The sequence below is a fragment of the Callorhinchus milii genome, unplaced genomic scaffold (assembly GCF_018977255.1).
Source record: "Callorhinchus milii isolate IMCB2004 unplaced genomic scaffold, IMCB_Cmil_1.0 Scaffold4, whole genome shotgun sequence".
NCBI lineage: Eukaryota > Metazoa > Chordata > Chondrichthyes > Chimaeriformes > Callorhinchidae > Callorhinchus > Callorhinchus milii.
This window is the reverse complement of record NW_024704745.1, coordinates 70,470,307-70,489,062: the sequence shown is the minus strand read 5'-3', so window position 1 is coordinate 70,489,062 and position 18,756 is coordinate 70,470,307. Positions and strand designations below refer to the sequence as shown.

Here is an 18,756-nt window from a genome sequence, read left to right as displayed (position 1 = left end):
ATTGACACTGTGGTTTTACGTGGAGTCAAAGCACCAACAGTGTGTTGTAGAACAATGCAAAAAACATAGTATAAATCAGATTCTTGGGGAAAGAAAGTTAACATTTTGAATAAATCTGAATCCATTAGTTCATTTTCTGTAAATAAGAGCTGGAACATCAGGAATATATTCTGCCTGCACACCCCCAGCCCCCACACCTCAACAACATTGACTGCCTCGGTCACTACCTCTACTTCCAAGACCCTAATCCATGCACTTACCACATCTAGGCTTTAAAACGTCAAACTTCTGCTTACACAACTCTTCCCTACACAAGCTGTGAATATACAGACTCTGCAGTCCGTGTTCTTTCCTGCACTAGGCTCCACGAGTCTATCATCCCAATCCTAGCCCAGCTCCACTGACTCCCCATCTCCAGTGGATGGAGCTCAAGATGCTCGTCCTCACCTTCAAATCCTCCATGTCTTGTCCCACCTTACCTGTGACCTCCTCAAACCATACCAACCCAGTCATTCCCTTCTTTCAGCAAGCATCAGCCAGCTTCACATTTCTTGCCAACCCACCTGAACAATAGTGGGTGGCTTTTAGCCACTCTCTGGAACTCCATCCCAGTGTCCCTCCAACTTGTTGCCTCCCTCACCTTTTTCAAGGACATCTCAAGACCTTCCTCTCTGATTGCGCTTTCAGCTATCTTTCCCTTCTCCACCCCCCTTGCCTCCCACCTCCAGCTTTCATGCTATGCTAGGACTTGTCTCCTGACTTGGGGAAAGAAAGTTAACATTTTGAATAAATCTGAATCCATTAGTTCACTGTCTGTAAATAATCCTGATGTGAAAGACACTATAGAAATGTCAATTTGTACTGTAAAAAATTGAATTGCCAAAAAACTCTGCAATTACTCAATCACAGATAATGGCTAGAGAAGTGAACATATGGACCAAGATTCAGAGACAGATAGCAAGACGTTTAGAATTACCTGAGTTACCCAATCTTCATGTACCTTCCAGCGAATGTAAGTCACATTTGATAACAGCGCAGCATTCTCTAAACTGATACTGGACATATCGTCCACTTTAGGGCACCTTTTCCACATCCTATTAAGATATAAAATGATTTTAAAATAGTATTCCAATGAGATGGGGCACACAAGTGAAAGTGAAATCTGAGAGTGCTATGTATTTTTGCAGAGCTGGAAGTAGGTTAGAAGGCACATCGGATGTGGTGAGAAAACATGGAACTAAAAAAATGAAGTTTCTTTGGAGTCAACTATTGGCGCAACAATACAAAGTTGCCCGATGGTTCAATGGTGAATGCAGTATTACACAGTTGAAGAAAATTCCAGGTTCATTCCCCTGTAGTCTTTCTTAGCTTCCATAAATCTCCTGATTAAGAGGTGTGGGGTGGTGGGGGGGGGGGGGGGGGGGGGGTGAACGAGAGAGGAGAGTTGAGAGAGAGAGAGAGAGAGGGGAGGAACTCTGGTCACTCCAAATCTGTACATCTAATAACTATTGTTGTACTGATAATGTTCCCTTCCTCTTGGCTAATTCTCTCCACTCCAGAAGATGCTTTAACTTGTTCTTCCTTCTCTTGCGGTACAGCTTGCACAGTAGTCGATTGCTCTATTGGCTGTTATTTGTTAGGGAGGAGGCGAGGGAATAAGTTCACAGACCCTCTGTCAACAGAAATCGAGAACGGCCCCATGCTGGCTTTCCCCTCCTTGACCCTTGGTTGGTTGCCGAAGCGAATTGAAGCCTCCCCAACAGTTGGCTCAGCTGTGATCAGCAAACTCAGCACAGACAATAAAGAGGTCTCCAGGCATATTGGCTCTGCAACTTAATGAGCAGTTGGGGGCAATTTCTTATAAGTTTGAAAACTATTTTAAATAGAGTACTCAGCATTTCTTGTTACAATAATAAATGGCTATACATTTTCAATACACATTTACTTCCATACTGCATTTCAATTGAGAAAAGAGAAACCCATGATGTACTGGTGAACATTAATGCAGCAGGTTAAATGGTGTTTAAATGCTTGGAATCATTTGACAGTTCATAAATGTAATTATGGATTAACAATTTTTTCATATTTACAATTCAACACCTTTTTTGAAAGTAATTGAAAAACATTCAACCTCTCAACACAAGCAAAAGTGTGAAACACAAAGTTGTATTTAACTTTAAGCTGATTGCAATTTATTATCTTTGGCAATTTGTGCACCAAAAACTATATCAGGGCAAAAGTCTCAGTGATGGTCGTTCCCAATTAGCTGCAGAGAGGGAATGTTTGCCTTAGGTATACTGGTAAAGATTTAATCTATTCAATCGTAAATCCTTCAAAACATATCAAAAGTTTCAGAGGAAAAGGTCCTGTATAATTATCTCCCAAGCCTACAAAAGGGAAAGTCAAGCAAAGCTCTAGAATATGTTCCTAGCCTTATGTCCTTAATCGTTCTTCTTTAATAATAATCCTAGCATTTGATATAGCCCCTTATCACAGCTTCTAGACATCTCAAAGTGCTTCACAGAATATACTGTAAAGTGAATTGACTGCATATTTTGTGGGCAAAACGCAGCAGCCAATTGGACACAGCAGTGTCCCACAAACAGTGGTGGATTGAGAGACCAATTTATTATTATTATGTTAAAGGTAGTAAAATCTAGACCCAGGAGGAATTTCACACTGTGTAAACTTTACAAGAGGGCAGAACCAAGTGTTATTTTAACAGCGCAAATCGAAACGTTAACAGATCTTTCAGTCTAAATTATAACATCACAGGTTTCAGAGGTCACCTGTGAGCATCAACGATCAAGACTACGATGTCCCAGGAATTCACTTAAAAATGCCACAGAGAGAGGGAGAGATAGGTTTTGACTTTTTATTAAATAAAAACTGGTATTTATGGTGATAAAATGACAAGGTTTGTATTCATGGGACACACGGTTACAATGTTCAAGCAATGGGGTAGGGAAACAAAGGCAAGATGTGGTTGGAAGAGGAAAACAAGCTGTGAGAGTAGAGATGTAGGGAGAAATGAATATCCTGAGCTTATGCTTAAAATTACTTTGGGGCATTTGGAAATATTTCTGCAATATTTTCTCTCAGATTGAAAAAAAAGTAAAGAATTAGGGATTATATATTGTCTTTTGGGATGTAAAGAAAAGCAATTTCAAAAAATTAATGCTACTTAAATAGAATAAATCTAGACCCAGGAGGAATTTCACACTGTATAAAACTTTACAAGAGGTCAGAAACTACAGCGCGTTTTTAATGGATTTTTAAATCTGAGACTAACCTCAAAGTTGCTGCTACAGATGACAGGAGTAAAATATTTACACAGCCCTGTAATAAGAAAGAATATAGTCTGAAAAAAACATGCATAAGTGTCCTTATTAGTAAGAATTTCTACTGTAGTAAAACTTTGATCACAGTGAGAGGGAAAACCAAACAAAGGCAATAATAATAATAATAATCCTTGCATTTGATATAGCACCTTATTTCAGGATAGTTGGCAGGAAGATAGACTAAGCAGTACAATTCAAACTTGTATACAGTCTTTCACTTTGAGAAGACGTGTAACTGCGCTCGTCATTGCCAGCTGGGCACCTGAGCTGGGGGCAGAAGCGAAGGAGGTGGGTCAAAGCACAGACAAAGAGGTACTTTCATAGTGCAGGAGCAGAACGATTGAATCCTGGCCCACCGATGGTACAGTGGATAGGGTAGGGGGGCATGAAGCAGGAGAATTTGACACAGAGATGTTACCATGCCACATATGGTGTAGTAGGTCAAGTCAATGATCTTACCTGGTCATCTCCATATAGAATCATGCAATCATCTTCACCTGTACAACTGAAGGCACAAACATTCAGATCACAACATAACTCCTCATTCTCCTTTAGGTATCTGTGACTAATGCTTTACTAGTTCAACTATTTGATCACTAGACCTGGGTCTCAGCAAGGAAAAGTGCATGAGAGAGACTTTAAATACATTTAGTCCAAAATTTCACTTGCAAGACTTTTATCCAGGTAAGAATTGCACAGAATTTTGGAAAATTCTTAAATTCTGTCTTATTTGGAAACTTTTTTTTAAGAATGATGGAAAATCAACTTACAAATTAAGATTGAATTTCCACAATTTTACAGAATCTTAACTTTTAAGACAAGAACAAACAAACAAACAAACCATCCTTATAGAGGCTAAGATGAGATTCACATGTTACAATAAAATTACAAAATAAAATATTCACAAAATCCTTAAAATTTTCAGGAAGTCCCCAAGTGAACTAGTAATTTCACAAAATCACTGAACATTTCAGGTATTTCATAAAATCCCTGGTTTCACAATCTTACTGTAACACATATAGTGCACTAAAAGCAATATCTCATGAAGGGACCTTGTTAGAACAACAAAAATTTGCATTTATTTAGCAGCCCTCTGGCAGGGTAGAATCCCAGAGCACTTACCAGTAGTCTAGTTGCAGTGGTGCAATCTCCAAACCATTGATCTGACAATATGGTGCAAAGGTAGACAGCTCATAAATCTGAATTTCTCGATCTCTATCTCCGAAAGAGGTAAAAGAAAAACACAAAAGATAAGGAGCTTCACACAATACAGAACATGAGCCACTGAAAGTAAAATAAATAGAAAATGACACGTACCCAGTGCTTAGGATGAACTTATTATACTGAGGCATCAGAGTAAAACCTGTTATCCATTTGGACTTCCTGTTACATGGCTGCTCCTGAAAAGTGAAACTCATGTTGTTAGAGATCCTAAGACTCGCAATGGATTTTGACTTTGATAAATATAAAGAAACTACAATTACACAAGCAGAGCAATGGCACGATGACAGTATGCTATCAAGTATAATTTGATTGACAACTCAAACCCATCTCAGTCTAAACAGAGGCCAAGCTTCATTATTTCCTACTCTCTGATCCTGACCCACATTGAAGTAAGGATTTAACCTTCCAATACCTTGCCCTCATAGCCTAACTTTTGTGCAACCAAATAAGCGAGTGTTAGCCTTGTATTAGACTGTGGGGCATCATCACAGCAGAGGCTGGTAATGTCCTTAAATAACATCCATTAAAACAGGGCTAATTGGATAGTAACTGGACAGATCCCAGTTATTAAATAAAGATATTTCTTCTTTAACCCAGAAATATTATTTACTCCAAGTCAGCAGGTTCTCCTGGCCAATAATCCTCTTCATTAATTAGTCATTCATCTTATGGACACTTGTCGGACCATATTCGCGCAAATAATTGATGTATTTACCAAAAAGAGTGACTTAGACGAGACAGGAGCTTGTGAAGGTGATAAAAATGCAAGTTCTCTGAAGTCATTTGCCTAAATGTCTAAATGTGACCCAACTACGAGGAATTTTTAAAATTGCCAGGGAAATTTACGGGACAAATAGCAATCCTAGATGCTTCAGTGTTCATAAAAAAACAAACTTGTGTTTTGTTTTGTGAATCATTATTTTGTGAATCATATTTGGGACACAGCTATGTCCAATTGACTGCCGCATTTCACCCACAAAATGCAGTCAATTCACTTTACAGTATATCTTGTAATGCACTTTGAGAAACTTCAACAACATAAGGAGCTATATCAAATACAACTATTATTATTACAAGTGTACATACAAAAGCTTTCTTGCTTAGCTTCAGCTCTAGCTGGGCTGACCAGAAAGAGATGGTCCCATCCTCTCTGACCACGATGAAGGAATTATCAGATGTAGGGTAGATGTATATGATCGGTTCTCCATGAAAGTTCTCACTGATGCTTGCAGGAAGCAAGAAGGCAACTTGTTTTGATTGTGTGTAGGACTCAGTGATCCGTGTGTACTCCAGTTGCATGTAGTTACAGAATTCATCCTGCCAAAGAACAAGTTTTAATACAAGGCACAGCAAGACATGAAAAAAATCAAACTAGTCTAATAATAATGATAATAATGCTTCCATTTGATTGCAGCGCCTGATCAAGTCTTCGAGACATCTAGTCATTGACTTAGAATGCATTTATTATATTGTGACACAAGAGGTCGTTGACAAAAGCCACATAATGTTCCCCACTTGCTATATTAAAATGATTCACTTAAAATGTCACCATCACTTAAGCAACCCAAGTGTGTGGCAATCTTCCTTCCAATTCCTTTCATCTGATATTTATATTTTTTTCTTGAATGTACTGCAACTGAGCATAAAGGGTGAGGCTAAACACACTCATTTTGATTTGTAAAATAAGTGCTGATGGCAAGATACCTTTTTAAATATAGAAGTGGACCCTCTCTATCTGGGATAACGCCACAAACTGCAAGATCCTATGATGGTTTTACCAAACAAAACAGTTCCCCCAGTGGCAGGTTTATGTGTTGCCAACAACACAGTCTAAACAAGACAGAGGTCATGCCATTTAGAATTGGTTAGAATTGCTCCTGCACATGTATCTCATCGTATACACTATATGGTACGTGGATATCTCAGACCTGCTGCATTCAGCTTTACCTCCAGATGCTGGACAACAAAATGAAGTAGTCCAATATTAGGATGTCTTATTAATTTTGTGTTTTTGCCTGGATCAGATTCCACGTAGAAACCTACAGGTAACCCCCTAGTATTGATGAAGATCCCAACCCCATCTTGGATCCAATCAGGCCTGGACTGTTCAGCACCTTGGGATGCCTTTCTGATATGAAAGGTACTATGGAAATTTGTGTTGTTTTGTAAATGCAAGAAATGTAGTGCCCAATGGAAGAGGCCCAAATACATTGGCGCCTCTTCCAGCTACTGAAACCACAAACTAAATGCACCATTAGACTCAATACTTTAAGAGCAGTGAATGCACAAACCAACTACTTAACACTGAGCATACCCAGGCAATCTGACCACTTGCAGAATAGTCAACTTTCCTGAAGAGTTCTCCTATTTGGTCTTCCCTCTGGAACAATAAACAGTGACATTTTAATCAATCTTTCCATTGTAACTAATCAATACTAATCTGATCTACACATATTGCACTGATAAAGGCAACACACAAAAGAACATTTGCTTACAAAAATGCAGTTAACATAAGAATTTGCAAGGCGAAAGAAGACCAATGTCCATTTAGTTCACCTTCCATCATCCTGGCAGTCGCTTGACATGTTGTGTCCCAAACTATATACTGTATCTCGAGATATTATTTTCTAGCAGAAATCTATCTAATTTGTTTTTGAAACAAATAACATTTTCTGCTTCCCTAGAGAGTTTTACGACACTTTACATTTAAAATGTCCTGTGAAGGGCTTTGAGACATCCTCCTAATGTGAAAGGCGCTATATTAGTTATCAACATGATTGAAAAGGAATTCACAAATTGGTTTGATTATAACAAAGGAAATGGCCATTGTTTCCAGTTTGTTAGGGTTTAGTTGACCTTTAAGAAATCGACCGTGGCTAATGGATTGGCGTCTTAACAAAACAATGGTTTTGAAATTATAGAAAGCTGACAGGTCAGATTTCATGATGCTCTGGAACAAACTGACAGAAACGCAACAGCAAGGCTGCCATGAAGGAAAAGTCAGTTAGTCTTTAGTTGACAGGTAATTTCAACTGTATTTTACCCTGGCTTTAGCTTTATCAAATCCCTCTCCATAATCCACTTACTTCAACTATCAGCCAGAAATTCACCTGGACCCAGTGTCACTCCTCTCAATCTGTGTGCACGGTTTTCTCATAGGTTCAATCAACAACCCCAGACTGGCCCAAAATAGACAAACCAACATTTTGTTTCTCAGTTTTCTAAATAAGAAGTGAAAATACTGGCTCACACGCAGGCACAGAGAGAATAGAAAGGATTGAGCAAAAGCAATCAGATAGAAAACTAAATACAAAAGCCACCCTCTTTAAAGCATGGTTTTCCTTGGAACAAGCATGTAGGTCTCTTTGGGTTTCTTGTCCATCTCTCCTTCTATACATCTTCTCGTTTGAGGTTCAATGCAATCAATGGGTTCACAGACTCAAGTGCACACACACCTGCAAATTCTACGCTTGTTCTTTGAATTTTAACAAACCACTCATTGTGTTTAGTTTACATTTCTGTAACCCCACAGGGTTTTCTCACACCTTGGTGTGAATGGAACATCTTAGAGCCAGCAAAACAATGGTCTTTTCAAATATCTGCCAGCCTTGGTTCCTCCACTTTCATATACAAATCCAGCAGCTAAGACGATGGTCTGAAATAACCATATACATGTTTGATACCGTGTGAGTGGGCAATGTTTGGGAGTTGGTGAGAAATTGATTTGGAACTACTGTATGTTGAAGGAAAGTTCTTGGTGTTAAAACTGTTTTCTTCCTTTCCTTCAGTTACCTCCTCAGGGAATAGGTAATGGCTGTCTCCTTGGACTTTATGTACGACAGCAAATTGATCAGAACAGCAGTGATCCTCAATTAGCTGGTAGAGTCAGAGACATGAAAGGCATCTTACAAATGTAATTTGCTGTTGTATACATGTGTCCGTGTCCATTGTCCCAAGTACAAATACTTACTATTCCATGAGATCCCACACATTTCTTCACTATCCTCGTGAATGCTCCCACATCCAGGGATTTTCTGCCGGCCTTTTCAGATTTCTAAAAAGAACAGAGGAAAGATTTTTTCTTCAAACAATCTCCCCACTTTGTCAATACAAGTCATATCTGTTTCACATTGAGTGTTAAGCGCTCTGAGATGCCGTTCAGTGTGAAGGGCACTATAGAAACGCAAGTTGTTGTTGTAAAACAATCTTCTGAAGATATATTCAAGCTTCCATAGTCTTTCACAAGCATTAACCTATATCCCAGACAACATCCTTAGCAATCTGAATTTCTTTTCACAATGCCACTAACAAAGTTTTCCACTTGCACCACACATGCCTGTGGAAGTCTTTACCAGAAAAGTATTTATCCTTGGTGAAAGAGTAATCACAGAGTTATCCATTACATGGTAAACCAGAGTTGTTGAGCATGGATTAGGCTATAGGAAATTATCCCCATGTAACCACATGTATCTATTCTTTTAAATTATTAAATTGGAGTTTGGTTCGGGTAAGTATACGGGCAGCAGAGTTTTGAATGAGCTGTATTTTTTGAATAGTGGAGCTGGGGAGACTGGCAAGGTCCCTATTAGTACATAGGAGTCCTGTAGCTCAATGGTTAGAGCACTCGCTTTGCAAGCGAGAGACCTGGGTTCGATCCCCGGCAGGCAAAACCTTAGGCAAGTTTACTACCTCCACATGCCTGATAATAATCCCTCAAGAAGAAAAAAATAAGAAATTGGTCACTTAAATCCATGACTGTTTGTGGGACACTGCTGTGCGCAATTGGCTGCTGCGTTTCGCCCACAAATATACAGTCAATTAACTTTACAGCATATTCTGTGAAGTGCTTTGAGACGTCTAGAAGACATGAAAATGACTATATCAAATGCAAGGATAATAATAATAATATTCTATTTATAATGAGAATTATATTGGAAAGTATTCATGGAACGTCCTACACTCTTCAGCCAGAAAGAACCTAAAAACTAATCTTAGTTACTCTTCTTTGTATCGTTTCCAAATAATCTAGAACCATTTAAGTAGTGACCAAAGCTGCAAAAACAGCCTTATAGTCCAAAACTGGCCTTACCAATATTCTATACTATGACAGTTTAAATCATTAAGACTGGCAATTTTTAGAGATGTTTAAATAGGTGGCAATTGTTTATTATTACTAAGTAACTTATTAAACATAGTAATAACTTGGGTTTATAGGCCTATGAGACTAAGTCAACAATTAAATGGGAGCATTTTGATCCATTTTTCCAGCTCAAAATATATATAAAGAAATGTCCTTCTTCTGTTTCAGTAAACATTTTGCCCACAAAATATACAATCAATTTGCTTTGAGACGTCTCAAAGATATGATAAGGCGGTATATCAAATGCAAGGATTATTATTATTAAACCACAGATTGATTGGTGGTTCATCTAATTATGATCAATTAGTTGTAAATCTAATTGGTCATAATTAGACAGATTAGATTTAGGATTTAACTAGTCAAATTTCAGAACTACCTATCATGAAGTAACAAAGATATTTGATCCCATAAAGTACTCTCACCTCGAATGCAGCTTGTAGCCTCTGAAGGTGTTCCAGGGAGAATTGCTTTTCAATCTGAAACCAAAACAGACAGTTATAGTCTCTGTTTCAATAGCCACTTGGAGCTTTCCATATTTTAATTACCCTATTACTATGAGTTACTGCTGAGCTTCCCTTCACTCTAATGGAAACACTACTTTTGACTATTCTGAGCACAACCTGTGGCAGGACTGTATTAAAAAATGAGCAGGAAGAGACATTGATATCCAACAATAGTGAGGACTCATTGTATCATTCAATAAATGTACAGAACAGGCATCTGGCTCGATTTCTTCTGTGGTGACCACATAATTCAAAATAAGTCTGCAGAGTGAGCCCCACTTTGTCTGTCAAGGACAGTGCACACCATATTTGTTGCTGGCTACTCTAGTACAATACTGACATTGTTTCCACGTTTCATTTTCATCACAGCTACTATAGGACACTGTGACAGTGCTGAAATTATACCAATCTTAGCTGTCACCCAGAAAATGTTACCTGTTCATTCCTTAAAGAGATCTTTGAACTTCAGGTAACAAGAAAGGCCACCACTCCAAACTCATTAACTGAATAACTGGCTCAATGAGCTAATACACCTCTTGTCCATACTATTATACTAACTGGAAATATCCTGAGATCAATCCCTGTGGAAGATTAAAGGATGTCAGCCAATAAATAAAGGTCACTCAGATTCTGATCCCAGCAACCCCTGCAAGAACATAAACATTTGTACAATGGAGGGTCTGGTTTGGCTCCAATGAAACTGGCAACAGTCAATACAAGATCACAAATGAACAATGAACAGTTGACTAAAGGTGTGGAGTCCTGTAGCTCAGTGGTTAGAGCACTCGCCTTGCAAGTGAGACACCTGGCTTCAATTCCAGGCAGGGCAAAACCTTGGGCAAGTTTCCTTACTCCACCACCTAATAATAATCCCTCCAAAACAAAACAATAATAAAAATTGGTCATTTTCAATCCACGACTGTTTGTGGGACACTGCTGTGTGCAACTGGCTGCCGCGTTTCGCCCACAAATAGACCGTCAATTCACTTTACAACATATTCTGTGAAGCGCTTTGAGAATCCTAGAAGACATGAAAAGCGCTATATCAAATGCAAGGATTATTATTATATATTATTAAAAGTCCAAGACCATTGATCGGCAACCCAAACACAAGCCAGCAGGTTTGGGGGCAGGGAAAGGAAGAGGAGACAAAATGTTACAAACAACATCTCCAGAAGATGTTCTGAGACCGTCAACTCATCACCCAATATTTAAAAAAAATCCATATCTCATAGAACTTCAAAAGGTAATTTCAGGTCAACTGCAGTGACTACTTCATAGGCAAATGCATCTTATAGCACATCTCTTCTCAATTTAGAACATGCCCATTAATGACTCCTACATGTTCTCAATCAGAAAAACATCTCCTATGGGTAAAGGTGGAGTTTATATGTCCACAATGGGGTCCATCAGATAAACTTGATTATTCACTTCATAGCTGTGGATGGGATTAAATTGTCTGCCACATTTGCCTGCAAAATATACAGTCACGAGACATTACAGTAAACCTTGTGCAGGGCTTGGAGGTTTCCTCCTGACATGAAATGCTCTATGGCAAATGTAAATATTATTATTAAATGCAGCAGCCAATTTGCCCCAACAAGATCCCACAAATAGCCATGAAATGAATAACCAATCTTTCTCGAAGGCTAAGAAACAAAGAAGACTAGAGCACTTTGCTGGTTGTCACAAACACAAGTCACAAAGAAATGAGCAAAGGGGTGAAGAATAAATAACTTTGAATTAAATGATGCGAACATAGCCACCTTTTCAGTATAGCGGCTGAATAACTAAAACACTGTCTCATGTCATACTGAGTTCACTCTTGGCATCAGAATTGATGGAATAAAATAGTTGACTGGGTTTAATAGCTATAAACAAATAAATGATCCCTGGCAACTAGACTAATAAATGGTTACTTCACTAGTTAACTCAAAAAAGGAAATGAACCGCAACACTGACACATCTACAGCATTACACATTGGTCACTATAATGTGAATCAGATGCATCATATGCTTCACGTCCCCCACCTCACCCGCCCCACCATTGGCGAGCGGGCCTTCAGCCACTCTGCCCGCGCCGCATGGAACTCCATCCCTCAGTCTCTCCACCTCGCCCCCTCTCTTGCCTCCTTTAAGACCCATCTCAAGACGTCCTCTTCGACCGTACCTTCGATCACCCTCCTTCCCCCCACCCCCCTGCCTTCCACCATCCCCAATCCTGACCCCAAGCTCAGGTCCAAAACACTGATTGTCCAGTGTCTTGGGACATCCTCTCAATGTGAAAGGCGCTATACAAATGTAATTTTGTTGTTATTTAGCAACTTTCATATCAAAAAACAGCTGAAAGCCTGCATACAGGTTGGATGGGGATCAGAGTTGGGGGAGAAAATAAAAGTAGGTGTCCAAATGTGCGGTCAAAAAGATGGGTCTTAATGGAGATTATTGATAAGAATTTACTTTATTTTGGATTGTTACTATAGTACATCAAATTTAATGCTGAACATAAGTAGAACAGAAGCAAATGAGACAGATTTGAGCGTCAAATGTCTTTTTCTCAGATTCTTAAATGTTAATACTTTGCAGATACCAAAATACCCTGAAATTACGTAAACACTTTACAAGAAGATACCGAAGACTGAAGGACTCAGAGATATTATCCTGGGTGAAGGGGGCTCTATTAATACAAGTTGAAATTGTTGTTGATAAAACCAAACCGTATCTGAGTACATAATGCTACAAATACACAGTCGCTACACTTCACAGTAAAATGCCGTGAAACACTTTGAGACCTCTCGACAACATAATAGTGTTACACTAAATGCAAGAATTATGTTTAATTTTATATTGCTGTCCATAAAATGTCTGAACATGCTACAACAACAACATGCATTTATATAGTGCCCTTCACAGAGGGTAGTGTCTCTTGCATTTCTGTTTTCACTCTATGTAAATTTTTGCGAGTTGATGGTATCTTCTTGTAAAGAGTTTACAAAATTTCAGGGTACATTGATATTTGCTTGAAAGTACAAAGGGTTGGTGTCTTAATGGACCAGTTTTTAAAAATGCTCAAATGATTGGTTCAACAATCGCATATTCATTCATTGAACAAACATGCATACAGAATGTCCTGTGATAAAATGAGTTCACAAAATAACTGTATAATCACAAACTAGAACTATTTGCTGTACGTTAGTGAGGTTGGGAGGGAATGTGCCTTTCAAGATTCATTGCTAGTCTATTTTGAAAGCAAGATTGTTGAGGTTATTCTTCAATTATGTGTAATGAATTTGACTGTAGACCGAACACACAATGTCAGATAGATAGTTCAACATTGATCTGATGGTTGATGCAGATTACAAATCCAGGAAGATGGTTATAAAAGGAATGATGTAATCTGCTGTTGCACAGAGTTCTAAAATTAATCTATCATTCACACTTGGTGGTTATGCTTTACACAACAATGAACTGAAAACAACCAGGACTGGGCTGGTATTCCATAATTCAGCTGCAACACCACCACATTCAGTATGTGATCCGTTGTGGTTAACTAGTTTAAACTTTCAGGCATCTCAGCACATCCTTTCAGGTTATCTTCCTACAGTTGTCATTTGATCTCAACACAGCATAGTCATCAATATTCTGTGTGAATTTCTCATCCATGAATTGCAAAATAGGTCAGCATTCACTGCTCATTTCACTTGCATTGTCTGCCGCTCATTCTCCCCAATTTGTCAGACTTTAATTTGGGTATTTAATATTGCTTTCCTCCAAGCATCATTTCCCAAATTAGCCAACATTCACCCCTGGATTGAATGGGCTGAGCCTCGCTAAGTTCTTTCTGTAGCTGTCCCTCAAGCCATTTTCTGAAGAACATGAAAGGAACAAGGACATGAAATTCAATGCCACCATTTCTATTCCTTTCCCTTTATCAAATACCCTTCCTCATCCTCACAACAATATTTAGTCAATATTTGACCTCCACACTATTTAGCTCCAGGAAATAAAGCAAAAAGTCTGTAGTGTTGTCTACATTGGGACGTCCTCCCGACGTGAAAGGTGCTATACAAATGTAATCTTATTGTTGTATCTTGTTGTACATAATCCACAACTAAATTAATGTTACATTATTTAGGTAATGTTTCCTAGCAAACAATCTCCCAAATAAATTGCCTGTTTTGTGAGACATTGCTGTTCAACAAAACAACTACAGAATTTGGTATTCATTTTAATTTAGCAAATCTAAATATTTCTCTATGTTTTGTTACTTTCAAAATATTTTGTTTACTGAGGAATGCATGGAATTTTGACACCTATATTTCCAGACCATCCATTTGATAATCATTTTTGATCTCATCCTCATCTGTTTCCAATTGAGGTGGATTATATGTGAAAAGCACTGCATAAATGCAAGTTGCTACTCCATTCAGGCTGCACCTGGTATATTGCTGGTTACCACAACATAGTGGCTCACCTAGTCCCCTAGGGGCAATGCACAGAATACAAGCACCGAGGCTGATCTTCAGTTTTAGTTGAATGACCTACTGTATGAGGAATAGCTGGACAAGCTAGGGCTTGAATTCAATCCTTTAAAAGCAATATCTCAGAGGAGACCTTAGAGGTATGCACGGTGCTTAATGGGATAGAAAAAGTACACCCAGAACAATACTTTCCTATAACCCGAATTAAGCTTGGATCAAATCCCCCAAATGATAATATTTAAAAGCTGCGTGCCAGTCCATGAATCCTTGACGATTAAATGATCTGTTAAAATGGTCCCAAATAGTTGAGAATGGCTAATTATTAATAGCTGTGCGTCTGCTGATTTAAGCGGAGCCGATTGATCATTAAACCATGAAAATTAATTTAAAATAAGCCATGGTAATAGATACGGTGCATAAGCATTTTAAAAAAATGCTTTAAAAAAGGATGAGACTTTGGCAATCCTTCACAATTGGAATTAAAGGCTTTGCGTTTTGGGATCAGAAAATCACAATAAAAAAGATTTTCTCTCTGCTGGAGGGCTACTTTTATGAAACAGGTTAGGAACAAGTTATTTATTACATTGTTAATACACGTACATTTAGAAAGTTACATATACATTTGAGACGTTCCACTCTGCTCCCACCCTCTGGAACTCCAACCCGTAGTCCCTCCACTTCACTCCCTCCCTTGCCTCCTTAAAGACCCATCTCAAGACCCTCCTCTTCGACTGTGCTTCCCCCTGCCCTCCACCCTCCCCAATCCTGCCCCCCAGCTTGGGTCCGAAACACTGACTGTCCAACGCCTTGGGACATCCTCCTGATGTGAAAGGCGCTATACAAATGTAATGTTGTTGTTTCGAAGACGCAATACAGAGCTATATCAAAATGCAAGGAATATTATGAAGTACTTCCAATAAGATAAGGTCGCTACCATTACAACATTCTCTATACACTTAACTACAGTTTCATTCTTCTTGAGTCTCCAAACTTTAGTTAAGAGATTGGGGAGAGGCAGGCGTTGGGGGGAGAAGGTCTGATCTCCTTACCTGCATGCTCTTGAGAGTTCTGCTTGAATGATGTTAACCACACTTGTGCTTTGAAGCTTCTAATTCACCTGGCTGCCTGCAGACCAACTAGTCTAGCCTCTCACTACACTCATAAATTATACATACACTCACAACCAGCATGAGCCTTGCAATGACAACCCCCCACACTTGGAAACACACCTCACCTCTGCAAGCATTAACATAAGTGCTTTAAGTGTGTGAATATAGCCACAAAGAAACAGATAGATCATTAATAGTACTCAATAAAATATCACTACATCAGCTTGGTACAGGAATATACTGTACTTTGCTTTTGTGATCTTGAGTTGTACGTGTTTCCCTTGCTTTGCTGAAGACAGCAGCTCATGCAGCATTCCTCTACTTCACTCTAAGTACCTATTCCCCATATGGGAACTCAGGCAAGCTATTCAGTCTTGAAGGGATCATTACCATCAGATCCAGTTCTGCCTTTGAACAACCAGTCCTATACAGTTTCCATCTCGATCATTGGATAGCAAATCAAGAATGAGTACCTGTCGGACATCAAGTCCTGGATGAGGGTAAATTTCCTACAGTTGAACATAAACAAGACTGAGGCGCCACTGATTGGCTCACGGCAGCCCCTCAGCACCTTCAGGCTCTGGCAACACTACAACTCACCAAGCCAGTCAGGAACCTAGGTGTCTTGTTCGACCCTCAACTGTCTTTTCTCCCCCACATTCAAGCCATGGCCCGCTCTGCCTTCCTTCACCTCCGTAACATCGCCCGACTCTGCCTCACTCCTCAGGCCACTGAAACTCTTGTTCATGCCTTCATCACCTCCAGGCTCGACTATGCAAACGCCCTGCTTGTCGGCCTTCCCAACTCCTCCCTCCACAGGCTGCAGATAATCCAGAACTCTGCAGCCCGTGTCCTCTCCCGCACCAAACTCCGTGACCCCATCTCCCCCACTCTCACCTGACTCCATTGGCTCTCTATCTTTCAGAGGATCCAGTTCAAGATCCTGGTCCTCACATACAAAGCCCTCCATGGCCTCGCCTCACCCTACCTCTGCGACCTCCTAACCCTAACCCCTACCAACCCACCGGTTCCCTCCACTAAGCCAGCTCTGGCCTGCTCCACGTCCCCCGACCCAAACGCCCCACCATTGGCGGGAGAGCCTTCAGCAACCTCTGGAATTCCATCCCTCAGTCACTCTGCCTTGCCCCCTCCTTAGCCTCCTTCAAGTCCCGCCTCAAGACCCTCCTCTTCAACCATGCCATCGGCCACCTCCCTTCCCCTCCCCTCCCTTCTCCCCCCCTGACCCCAGCTCGAGTCTGAAATGCTGTACACTGTCCAGCGCCTTGGGACGTCCTCCCAACGTGAAAGGCACTATACAAATGTAATCTTGTTGTTGTGGTTGTTGTTGTTGTGGTTGTGGTAGGATGAATTCTTGCTCTGCCCAGCACAGGGAACACATGTCATTATCATGCTGGGAGGATGTCTCAAAGTGCTTCACACGATTTACTGTCAATTGGACTGACTGTGTACTTGTAGACACATGCAGCAGCACAATTGCTCGCGCCAATGTTCCAAAAATAATATACGGAGAGAATGACCAATTTTATTTGGGGGATTGTTGGGAGATATTCCCTTTTGAATTGAGCCATGAGATCTTTAGCATCCACCTGAACAGGTGGACAGACCTCAGTTTAACGTCTCATCCGAAGGACGGCACCTACGACAATTCAACCCCCCCCACCCCAGCACTGCATTTGAATGTCAACAGACTATGTGAATTCAAGACCTAACGTGATATTTGAGCCCATAATCTTCTGACAAAGGCAAGAGTGTTTCCACTGAGCCAAGTTGTCATGACACAGTCACTACACAGTAAAAGCCTGTTGAGAGTTTTGAGATGTCTTGACAATGCGATAACGTAATATACCAAAAAGCAAGAATTTTTATATACTTTTCCTGCCAAATTTAGACGTGCATCACTTGAAATGGTTATTGGCAAATTTAGCTCCTGGGTTTTACTAAGAACCTCATGTACATCGCTTACACTAGAGAGGAGGGGTGTGGTATCACAAGCACCAAGCTGAGGGGTGTCCTGTGCTCATTTATAGAGTTCCACTGTTTACAAATAGAAGACAAGTGGTGAACTCAACTAGAAACCTGATAGAGTGAGGAGTGTTAAAATTTACCATTTGTCTTCCCGCAGCATGTCTACCTTCCGACCAGAATTGATTGTGGAACTAAAACAATCTTTTACAAATACTGTGAATTGACAAAAATGCAACCTATCCTGTCGAAGTTCTAGCAATAGTCAAAAGCTTTATTTTACGCTTCTGCAGTAATCAGGACATCCTTATCAGGACACATTTGCAATACAATTTACACTTGCATGATTAAACATTAATGTCAAACACAGCAGCTCAATTCCTTTGTACTGGCCAGGTCTTTGACAATCTCTCTATTTACATAGCATGGCTCCTTGATCACAGTAACATTACCTACGCCTGCCTGCCATGGGAGAGCTCCTGTTAGAATGATAAAACAATGAAACTTGACACAATCACTATTTTATATTGAACACTGTTTACACTTATTGGGAGATTGGTATTTTGTCCCTACTATATTCTTCACCTTTATCCACATAAATTAAGGGCTTCAGTTGATAAATTATCATGTTAAAAGTGAATAACAGAGATGTTGAAGCATTAGGAATAACCTGCAGCAATAACCCTAAATTACTAAGCTAGTAAAAAAATACAAAAGTACTTCTGCCGTTTAACCAACTAAAATCCACACAGCACGATCTGGCAAGTTTCCAACTACTTGTCCATCTAGGACCATCCTAAACATTAGGGCTTTGGCTTACAGCGTTATTGAGTGACAAGATTCCCTGTCCCCAGGGATTGATCTGCTCCTCCCAAGTCTTGCTGGTTGATCCACAAACACTCGCAGTCTGGCCTCACTTTCTGGCTTAGTCCCACTCCCTAATACCTTAACACAGTCAGATCCCATTATGCCACC

At 39.8% G+C, this 18,756-nt stretch overlaps 1 protein-coding gene across 1 annotated transcript in view; it reads right to left on the bottom strand.

Moving 5' to 3' along the window:
* The window catches only part of wdr95 (WD40 repeat domain 95), a 48,232-nt gene that overhangs the window by 28,361 nt on the left and 1,115 nt on the right, over nt 1–18,756 (bottom strand). The window contains exons 2-10 of the mRNA XM_007891323.2: nt 10,128–10,181; nt 8,536–8,619; nt 6,880–6,945; nt 5,652–5,882; nt 4,659–4,741; nt 4,464–4,556; nt 3,801–3,846; nt 3,293–3,339; nt 977–1,094 (exon numbers count right to left, since the gene is read on the bottom strand). Coding sequence (XP_007889514.1) covers nt 977–1,094; nt 3,293–3,339; nt 3,801–3,846; nt 4,464–4,556; nt 4,659–4,741; nt 5,652–5,882; nt 6,880–6,945; nt 8,536–8,619; nt 10,128–10,181 — 822 coding nt within the window. The remainder of the gene's footprint in view (nt 1–976; nt 1,095–3,292; nt 3,340–3,800; nt 3,847–4,463; nt 4,557–4,658; nt 4,742–5,651; nt 5,883–6,879; nt 6,946–8,535; nt 8,620–10,127; nt 10,182–18,756) is intronic.